The 11527-nt window shown below is 36.1% G+C and overlaps 1 protein-coding gene across 1 annotated transcript; it reads left to right on the top strand.

Moving 5' to 3' along the window:
- The first annotated feature begins 94 nt into the window (after positions 1-94).
- On the top strand, positions 95-9505 carry LOC107846886 (pre-mRNA-processing protein 40A-like). The gene is made up of 10 exons (XM_047403304.1): positions 95-157; positions 243-323; positions 427-519; positions 619-672; positions 771-887; positions 997-1095; positions 6588-6695; positions 6790-6842; positions 8042-8132; positions 8951-9505. Exons 1-10 carry the CDS (start codon positions 95-97, stop codon positions 9353-9355), a joined length of 1164 nt encoding a protein of 387 aa, XP_047259260.1. The 3' UTR covers positions 9356-9505.
- The last annotated feature ends 2022 nt before the right edge of the window (positions 9506-11527 follow it).

The raw sequence follows: 11527 nt of genomic DNA, 5'->3' as shown, positions 1-11527 counted from the left end.
CTCAAGGGTACAACATTTAAATTTGTTCACCATTGAATTCCAATTTAAACAGACTTCCATGTATTGTATGTAATTTTTTTTGAAACTTGAAACTATGATATGCTTCTTCCTCTCCCCCCTCCGTTGTAAAATAGAAAAAGCTTTTCAATACTTTCATGTAAGTGTAGTTAAAGTCTCTTTGTAAATATTGTCTTCTTTATAGAGAAATTTTATTTTTTTTACTTGGTACTGGATTTTATTAGGAGCATGCAAAGGCATTGGAGGAGCAGAAGCGCAATAGAGTGGAGTACTTAGAATTTTTAAAATCCTGTGACTTTATTAAGGTATTTGCTCTAGTGGAATTAGCATCAGTTCCTAGATTATGTTTTTCTATTTCCAGGAGATAGAACTTCCATAGTTCCACTGTTGCTGACTTATTTTGTTCAGGCCAGTATCCAGTGGCGGAAAGTTCAGGACCGCTTGGAAACTGATGAAAGATGCTCCCGCCTTGAGAAAATCGATCGCTTGGAGATTTTCCAGGTACTACTCATTTTTCTAATACATCATAAATAACTTTTTCCAAACATCTCATTTGTACGCCTCGGTTTTAAAGTTATGTTGCAACCTTTTCTGTATTAGGAATATATACGTGATTTAGAGAGCAAAGAGGAGGAGCAAAGGAAACTGCGGATGGTATATTGCTTATTAGACTCGGGGGTTAAAATTAAATTTATGTTTGGAGACTTTGATTTATCTCTTTCTCACTGGGCATACACCGTTGATTCAAATAGGAAGAATTGAGGAAAGCTGAACGTAAAAATCGTGATGAGTTCCGAAAACTGATGGAAGAGCATGTTACTGCAGGAATACTTAATGCAAAAACTAACTGGCGTGATTATTGCATCAACGTTAGTTTTTCTTTCTTGTGTTCAGTGAGAGTGATTACCTTCATGAGTTCCCTTTTCGTCTTTTTGAATTTCTCATCCAATAATTTCCTTCTTTATTTTGTGCTTGCAGATTAAAGATTTTGCTGCATATCTGGTTGTCTCATCAAATACTTCAGGATCAACAACAAAAGACTTATTTACAGATGTTATGGATGAGCTGGAGAAACAGGTGAAATAGGTTGCTAATAGGAGTATTGAATTGTGTCAACTACATTTGTTACACTAAGCCATATTTATAGACTTTACACTACAATCCCTTTTCATTTGCTTTCACTTAATGAAGGTCTGAATCTGAATGGTTAAGATATCAGCCCATTAAGTGCTTTTTTTAAAAAAAAAAAGATTCAACCTATTAATACATCTTAGTGAATCAGATGTTAAACAAAGTCTGAAAATCATTCAGATCCTCACTAAAAAGTTCAATTCATTAGGTAAAAAAGGAAGTTAGTGCATTACTATTTGGGAATATACTGGGTTTGTTGTTGTTGTTGTTGTAGTGCATTAAAGAATAGAACATACTTGGTAGGATAAAAGCATGAGATTGAGATTTGAGAGTTACCCCTCTGCTTGCTCTTTTTTTTTTAAATAACACATATTTTGTTGAGATAAGAACAATGACCGTTTGTTCCTATTAAACATCTGTGTTGTTTCTCTTTATGCCAATTAGTTTCCTCTTCTTTTTTTTTTACTAGATAGTAGGTATTTAGGCTGATAGGAATGGTATTGTCGTCAACTTTTAAGTTAGGGGTTCCATGCTTTTAATGTAGTATAGATATAGATGATTCTTTCAATCTAGCTACTTCACGGACAATTATAATTGACTTCTCCTCCGTTGAATGTTGTTAATGGTTATATTACCTTAATTGTTATAGTTTCTCGAGCAGAACAACTTTGAGAAGTGATCATCAAACTTCCATGTTTTCACGTATTTTCTTTGACTTTCGAGGACTCCTTTAAAGTATCACACAACCACACCATTGTGTTTCAGCTAAGACTGCATTTGTTTTTATTAATATTCAGACATTTGAATCATTTTGAATGCACATCTGAATGGTTAAGATATTGTCTCTAGATCTGAAAACTAAATGATTAAGGTTGGGTGTTTTTCAACATCTGAATATGCAAAATTTATTTATTTGTAAATATAATAAAAATACAATTCAGATAAAAATAATTATATATTAGAATTTTTTTTTAATTTAATACAATTAAATTATTATTTGATTAAAAAAGAAACATTTTGCAACACCCCGTAAAAGTCGTGCATGGATTAGCCTTTAATAGAGTGCCCTTGGACTTAAAATCTTGAAAAATTTTCTAAGTGTAATGAGGACTTAGAGTCATTTTAGCTGGCAATCTTTGGGATACAACTTTTCAACCTTCACGACATCCGTTTTTAGATTTTCAAGTTGCGTTACGATCGGTAAAGCTCATAGTACATCTCGGATAAGTTTCGGAATTTTTTGGAACGCATAACGCTGCGTTTGGATTTCAAAACAGTAGCAAAACGCATAGTCTATTGCCCAGTTTTCAGCATTTTAGGGTCAACTTCAAACGATCATAACTCCCTGTATATAATGAACTGTGTGAGCTATAATATATCAAACGAAATCTATTTGAGTCCTTTTTCAAATGCAGTTGGTTTAATCCAATTTGAGTATATGAGTAAAAAGTTATAATCTACTTACTCCAGCCTATCAAACTGTCAATTGAGGGACAGATTTGACCTTAATTGTTCCTTAGGGGTATTTTGGTCATCCTCCACCCCTATATATACTACCAACACGGGATTTAATCCCTCAAACACCATAATACACATACTTTCCCCAATAGTTCAAGATTCGACCGTAGATTTTCGAAGATAATTACATATTCGGAATCACCAATCCGCGAGCTTCAAGAAACATCTAGTATCTTCGGAAATAGAGGTACGTTGGGTTATCCTAAAATCTCATGGGTGTAGTTTTTATGAACATGCATGCTTTTAAATGGGGTTTTTTAATCAAATGCTAATAACTTGCTTTCAATATGATTTCTAAGTCATTTTTCTTTATGTCATGGGAATTGTTTGCCTATATACTTCAATGGTTGACACCATGCATATGTGACTTGAGATTTTCCATGGAAGTTTGATAAATATGAACGATAAATTGCTTTCAAATTCCCATGATAATGTCTTGATACCCCATATCATATTGTGAACAACAAAAGAGAGCATGAATTTGAAATAATTATTATTCACCACTTGTAAATGATGAAGCACCTTGGTTTTTACATGATTATGCATATGTGGATGTGATATTGATGACTTGCAAGTCGGGTATGATGATACCCTACAGAATATGATACGTGATTGAATTAAATGAAGTTTGAATGCATTGATTTTGCATGAGATAGGTGGATGCCCGAAGAAGGCGTTTAAGTGTAAGGGCTCATCGCTGGAAATCGTGTTTGCCGACACGGGAATTTGGTACCAGGCTAAGTGATCTTGTGTACTTGACTTTATGTCATTCCCAAATTAGGACTATAGGTAGGAGCCCGGACTAAGTGATCTTGGGCACTACCATTGGGTCGAGACAGCATGCTTCGTGGTTTTGTGTGTCTCTCCCTCACTTATACTCTAATCTCGGCGGCAACCGAGGTTTGACAGTTGGTGTAAATTATGTAGGGTATTCCACCTAGCTCAGTTGCATTTCATTGTTGTTGAGAAACTATTGCATTATGCCCATGTGTTTTCAAATGATTTGATATGAAATTGCTTTATAATGGCTCTCAACTATATTTTGTAAAAATATTATGTTTTGTTTTGATATCTCTGCGTGCCAGTACTTTTATGCTGACCCCCTCCCCTCCCAACTCTCAGGTTCGGAGGCTCAGTCTAGGGGTCAAGAGAATCAGTAGATCTTTCAGATAGAGTTGCAGAGACAAGTGGTGAGCCTTCTATATTTCGGAAGGTCTTATGTCCTGCAGTCCTTTATCTTATATTAAGTTTTGGGGTCTACTGGGGCCTTGTCCCAGTTTATATATATTAGAGATTTTCGCAGACGGTTGTTTAGAGGTTGATTCATGTTGTGGGAACTTTATTTCCCCGTTATTGTTCTTTTTTATATTTATGACCATGTTTCCATATTATTGTGTTTCTTCCGCATTACTTTGATCATATGGATTATGTGCATGATTACCAGACAGATAGGGGTGTTTTGGGCCTTCATGGTTCGGGATACTCGTCATGGCCAGGGCCCCGGTTCGAGTTGTGACACATTTATGTTTGTTAGTGATAGTAGAGATGGTTTGTAATGGTGGTGGTGGTTGTAATAAATTAATTGATGTTTGTGATTAACAATGTTGGTGATGATAGTTGTGATAGTAGAGATAGTTGGCATTGTAGTAACTGTCATGATATTGGTGATTGGTAGTGATGGTGGTGGTTGTGATGTGAAGTTGGTTAATGTTAGTAGTTGGAGGTGTTGATCGTGGTGACGAAAAAATGTATGCATGATGGTTGACGATGTGTTGGTGGTCGTTGGAGACGCTGTTAGCTGTGATGGTGGAATGGTTGTTAGTACAGATACTATAGCGAGTATAGCGGATGGTGGTGGTAGAGGTGGTGACGCCGGCGATAGTGGTGGTGGTGATGCCGGCGACAGTGGTGGTGATGGTGCCCGAAGAATCTGTGAAAGTTGATGGCGTGTTAGTGGTTGTTAGAGGTAGTGCTAGTTGTGATAGATGAGTTGGTTGGTAGTAGAGATCGACCGGTAGCAGTTGGTGGTGGCGGTGGTGGCGGCGTTGGCAGTGGATATAATTAGAATAATGGAAGTGGTAGGTGTGGTAGTGGCTGGCAGTGTAGTTGGTAGTGATGTTGGTTGTGATGGTGGAGGTGGGTAGTGGTGGTGATAGGTGATTGTGGATAGAGTGGTGGTGAATTTATCCTACACAAGAATATCTCTAAATGATATTTATACTCGTTTCCACATCTGAATGACTAAGACCTACTCAGGCCTATTAAGAGCTAAAATCCTAATAAAAACAAATGCACTTAATGGTTTGAGGTTTGAACAAGTTTATAAATCCAATAAGTGCAAACAAATGAGACCTAAAAGTAGTTAGTCTGGTCAAGTTTCGACCACATTTTGTCCATTTGTACCACAGCATATGACATGTGACTGAATCAGATGAAATTTGAATGCATTGATTTTACATAAGATAGGTGGATGCCCGAAGAAGGTGTTTGAGTATAAGGGGTCATTGCTGGAAACTGTGTTTGCCGACATGGGAATTTGGTACCAGGCTAAGTGAACCTGTGTACTTAACTTTATGTCATTCCCAAATTGGGACTATAGGTAGGAGCCCAGGCTAAGTGATCTAGGGCACTACCACTGGGTCGAGACACCCTGCTGTGTGATCTTGTGTGTCTTCCCCTCACGTATACTCTAATCTCGGCGGCAACCGGGGTTTGACAGTTGGTGTAAATTACGTAGGGTATTCCACCTAGCTCAGCTGCATTGCATTGTTGTTGAAAACAATTACATTATGCCCATGTGTTTTCAAATGATTTGATATGAAACTGCTTTATAATGGCTCTCAACTATATTTTGTAAAAATATTATGTTTTGTTTTGATATCTCTGCGTACCAGTAATTTTGTATTCACCCCCTTCCCTCCCAGGTTCGGAGGCACAGTCTAGGGGTCCAGAAAATCAGTAGATTTCCTTAGACAGATTCGCAGAGTTACTTGGTGAGCCTTCTCTATTTCGGAAGGCCTGATATCTGCCAGTTTCATTTATCATTTATTAGTTTTGGGTCTACTGGGGGCCTTGTTCCAGTTTTCAGATAGATATTTGTTTCAGTCATGTAGTAGAGATTTCGCAGACGTTATAGAGATATTGATTGAGATTGTGGAACATTATTCCCCATTATTGTTTTCATATGATTCTTGACCATGTTTTCGTTATATAGTGTATCTTCCGCATTTCTTTTTCATATAAGTCATGTGCATGATTACCAGATAGATAAGGAGTGTTTCGGGCCTTGATGGTTCGGAATACTTGTCACGGCCAGGGCCTACGATCATTTCCTTTTTTTGTAATGAGGATATTCTTCATATATCATTTGGATTTTGGAAGCTATTTATGGTCATGGCGTATAATCTATGTATGTGGGAAGAGGGAATTGTAAGGGGTATCTTGTCGAAGAATTATGCTTAGACAATTGGTTGGGTCCCTAAGGCCAGGGGCTAAGTTGCTCGGACTCTTCAAAAATGTCTACGGGTGCATGTTGGATCCTCCAAAAATAGTTTATTTCTAAAGGATCCGACACGGGTGCGGCAACATTTTTGGAGAGTCCGAGCAACTTAGGCCAGGGGCATCTTGTCGAAGAATTATGCTTAGACAGTTGGTTGGGTCTCTAAGGCTTTTAGTGTCCTTTCAATAATCTCAGAACTTTTGTAAAGCATTTTATCAAAGATTATAATGTGAGGAATTACTCCAAAAGATGGTAATAATACTTTTACATTATATGCCCCGTGCCTTCCAAACGAAGAAATAATAGGACATACATGGATTATACTAAATCTTATTCCATGCTTCCTTTCTAAACTATATGTTCTAGGCATTTGGGCTTGCCGGGTCATTGAGTATTGAATGTGCATATTTCATCTGCATAGTTTGTCTTTGAGGAGTTACTGGAAAGGGCCAGGGAGAAAGAAGAAAAAAAAGCTAAAAAGCGTAAACGTCTAGCAGATGAGTTCTATGAATTTCTTCATGCATCAAAGGTATAGTAAACAATTTACAATCTCTCACATTGCAATGGATGGGATCCCATGATATTTCCTTTAAACCATAATCTATTTTTTGCTGTGGTTGCAGGAAATTACTGCATCATCGAAATGGGAGGACTGCAAATCCCTCTTCGGAGATAGGCAAGTAGCTTCTTTTGCTTTTATTGATCTAGAATTAGTAACACGACTACAAGGACCATTGGAGAGTGATAATTGATATTATTTTCAAGGACCAACTCCTTCAATATTCTAAACTCAGTAATTCACATAGTTCTAGAGTGTACCTTAGAATAATAGCTGTGTTGAATGATTTGTTGTTTTATATTCCTCAACATTTAGGTAGGCTATTTCTTTATAGTATTAGCATGAATTACCATTTCGCTAAGTGACTTTTAATGTTGAACTTATCCCTCAAGAAATTGGTTGATGTCAATTATTAGTTGTTCTAACACTGAGCGTTTAATAGCTCTAGCAATTAGTTTTTAAATTTCTGACATTTCTGATTGTTTTAGTTTTTTAATTTCTGACATTTGTGATTGTTTCACGCTTCTGAAGTATGCTGCTAAATCTCTAGTTTCAATTTTTCTAGCCTCTTTGGCTATAAATGAAATGTCCGGCCGGCTATGTTGGATGGAGCGGAGTGTTGGCCAGTTAAGAATTCCCATATCCAAAAGTTGAAGGTGGCGGAAATGAGGATGTTGCATTGGATGTGTGGTCTTACAAGGGATGACAGGGTTAGGAATGAGATTATTCGGGAGAAGGTGGGAGTGGTATCAGTGGAGGAAAAAATGCGGGAAGTGAGGTTGAGATGGTTTGGTCATGTGATGAGGAGGAGCACGGATGCCTCGGTTCGTAGGTGTGAGAGACTAGCGTTAGATGGTTTCAAGTGGGGTAGGAGTAGACCGAAGAAATACGGGAGAGAAGTGATTAGACGTGACATGGAGCAGTTACAGCTCACTGAGGACATGACCCTGGATAGGAAGGTTTGGAGGAAAAATACTAGGATAGAGGGATAAGGTGGGTGGATGAATCGTAGTCCGTAGTTAGGAGGGTTTTGGTGTCTTTTGTTTGGTAATGTACATTATTTGTGTGGATGTTGTATCTATGTTAGTTTTATCATGTTTCATGCTCTGGATGTTTTTGTATATTGTCCTGTGTCTTGAGCCGGGGGTCTATCGGAAACAGCCCCTCTACTTCTTTAGAGGTAGTGGTACCCTCCCCAGACCCCACTAGGTGGGAATATACTGGGTTTGTTGTTGTTGTTGTTGTATTCATAATCTCATGATTCTCATTATGTCGTAACATTGAATGTGAATTTCTTTGCTGTTATTATTTTACAGAATAATGAGTGATGAGGGCTTGCTGCTTGAAATATTTGACAAATTTCTTAATGAACTAAAAGAGAAGGAGCGGAAGCGTCAAGAGGGTAAGGTACTTGAATACAAACCCTTATTCTTCTGCTACTTTCGGGTGGTGGGGATAGTAGATGTGTGGATGTGATTGTGGTTGATATGGGTTGTCTTCTATTTTTTTTTCTTAAAGCCTAGACTCACCCTTTTTGAACCATAAGATTTTACGAACTCTTTTTCAAGGCAAACTTATTGTGGCTGAAACTACGTTTGTGGGACTGCGTTCTAAGACTGGTTGGGCATTGATATTCTAGCCACTTCATGTGAATTTCATGCTGAACTAACATGTCAAACTGTGTAGTACACCCAAATCCAATTACAAGTTGGCCTTCCAAACAGGCACAAAGTTTTCTCCCGTAATTTCTCTTTTCACAACCTGTATGAGTATAAAATAATGAACCTTTCATGTTCCCTTAGTTGTATTGAGTGTGAGGCCATTTTGATTTACAAATACAATGTTTTCAAAGATGTTTGGGCATACTACAGTTATTAAAGTGAATTAATATAGCTGATGGTGTGAGGCGATAATGTTAAAATATGTAAGATTTCGGGCTTGCTGTTGTGTGACAATATTGGTAAATATGAGGTATCAACAATGAATATGTAACTTATATTAGTTTAATATGATGGTTAAGACCTTTGGGTTTGGCGCTGTCTGCCACGCTCTGCTCCTTTATTGAATCTTTTGGAAGTTCCAAATTCCCGTCGTACCTGAACGAGGCATTTGTTGGCGAGTGTGGGAAGCCATTGTTCTTAACTAGTATATAAAAGAAAAACCAAAAAACTTTGTATTCAGTAAAGTTCACTGACTCTGAATTTAAAGTTTCAATCTGTCTGCAGGCAAGAAAAGAGAAGGAAAGAGAAAAGAAGAAGGAAAAAAATAGAAGGGATAAAGGCAGAGGGGATAAAAGCAGGAAAGAGAGAAGAACCGAGAAAGATGGTACAGGCATCGACAAGGCTGATGCTTACAGTTTCGAGGAGATCAAAAGGTCAGGAAGTGACAGAGATAAGAAACACCGCAAGCGGCATATGAGTTCCTTTGATGACGATGCTGAAAATGAGAAAGATCATTCAAGAAGTTCTTACAGACATGACAGTGATCATAAGGTCACGTCCAATAATCTCTCCTCATTTTTTGGCCTACATGTTCACCTCCTCGTACCTACTATATCCAACCTAAGGCTCCTCCTGAGGTTTACTTCTTTTCCTCTTATCTCGTTGTTTGATAAGACCTATTTAGGCTAAAATTTAAAAGTCACGTCAATGTCCGTTGTGACTTGTGTGTCCACTACACACTACCCAATTTCCACCGTAGGTCAATCTGAAAAGGAAAAAATGGGCACATATGTGGGCCCCACACAAAATTGAATAGTCTTGTGGTTTCAATTTATGAAATAATATTACTACTAAATACAAAAGTTTATCAAAGGAAAGGAAGAAACCACCAAGGCTTTTTGAAAATTCAACCACAAAATTAAGAAAGAGAAAAAATATGAGGAGTTTCAAAGACAAGCGTGCCGATTGATTTATCATATACTATATGCTAAAGGTCATATCCACATTGACAGCATACAGTATACTTTGTCCCCCGGCCATTTGAGTGTAAATGATTATAAAATTTAACAAGTGGATAACAGGATAAATCGAACCGATAAAAATATTATTGGTTTATTGTTATTAGGTTAATGATTTTATAAAAAAAATTATTGGGTTATTAGTTCGGTTAGATTTTTTCTTATTGGGTTATTGGATAAACCGATAACCCAATAAGAATATATATATAACTTATTATATATTTATCTTTTATTTCTACAAATTAACAAACCTATTATTTCAATTATACAAACTCTTAATTTCTCCTAACGTTTAGTTCAAACTTGAAGATTTTTGTAAATTTAAACACTTCATGTAGGATTTTTGTTGCAACTAAGATTCATTTTTCACATGTTAGTTACTACTATTTTTATTTTATGAGTATTTTCTTATCGGTTAAACCGAAAACCGAATCGTTAAGGACTAAAAATAGAAAAAAAATATTTTATTGGTTTGGTTATTGGTTTAGCATATTTAAAAACCGAAAACCGATAAATCTAACGATAATATGTAAAACCCAACCGAACCGACCAATGCACTCCCTAGACACAAACGCTTTAATTACTTGACAAATTGTATGAGATGCACACATTTTGCATGACAAATTGTAATACAAGACTCGTATATATATATTTATTTTAACTTTATATGATAGTCTAAGTATTTTTTGTGCAACACTCCAAATTAAAATATATAAATATTTGTTGATGATGTCAAGTTGAAAACACATTTGTGTATTATGTCAAACGTATAATTCCTTTTTTGAACTATAGCTATAACATGTAGCATGAGTGAATGTACTCTAATTTTAAGTTGATGAATCCACCTAACATTACTACAATTAGTAGAGTAATGAGCAAAATTAAATTCATTGCTATTTATTTATATTTTAAAAAAGCAAGGTGGAGTCAGAGAGCAATTATCAAAATTAAAGAGGAGCTAAAGGTATAATTAAATGAGAAGCATGGAGTCTTTTGATAGAGTGTATTAAAAAATTAATAACAACAACAACAATAAATTCAGTGTATTTCCACATAGTGGGGTCTGGAGAGGGTAAGATGTACGTAGTCCATATCACTACCTCCGGAGAAGTAGAAAGGTTGTTTCCGATAGACTCCCGACTCAATACAAGGAATAATAATCAAATCTGTGATAAAGCATGGAATGTATTACGTAAAAATTAATCCATGCATTAATTTAATGTGTATTAGTAATCCCTTGTTTGATATATATCTTTTTATCTTATGTATAACTAATGCAAAAATTATTTATATACTCTATTGTGTATTGAGGTGTGTATTACTAATACCTCAAAATTTATGACATTAATAATGCAATGGATCTAATGCATGCATTAACATGCTTAAAGTGGGGGTATTATGTAAAAATAAATAAAAAATATGTAATTCGTGTTATTTTTAATATATTGAATCAAATACTGTATAAGAAACAACAACAGCAACAACAACAACACCCAGTGTATTCCCACATAGTGGGTCTGGGGAGGTTAGTGTTTGCATATCATATCATTACTCAGGTGAAGTAAAGAAGATGTTTCCGATAGACTCCCAACTTAGGATCATAATAATATACCAAACATAAAAGATAAATGCATATAAACTAATACGATACACACAAAATAAAGCTAACAATATAACAAATATCAAAGAAAATGTATATAAATTAGTACCGTATGAAAAAATAGTCAATCTACCAAGAAGTGTCAGTTTTGTGTTGCGTGGTTGGTAGTCAAGAAAGTGTCAGCTTTCCCAAAAAGAAAAACCCCAATAAAGAAAGAAGTCCCTCCACTTTCACCATTGATTC

Source organism: Capsicum annuum, chromosome 1 (assembly GCF_002878395.1).
Source record: "Capsicum annuum cultivar UCD-10X-F1 chromosome 1, UCD10Xv1.1, whole genome shotgun sequence".
Taxonomy (NCBI): Eukaryota; Viridiplantae; Streptophyta; class Magnoliopsida; order Solanales; family Solanaceae; genus Capsicum; species Capsicum annuum.
The sequence above is the reverse complement of the archived record's forward strand: the minus strand, read 5'-3'. Positions and strand labels throughout refer to the sequence as shown.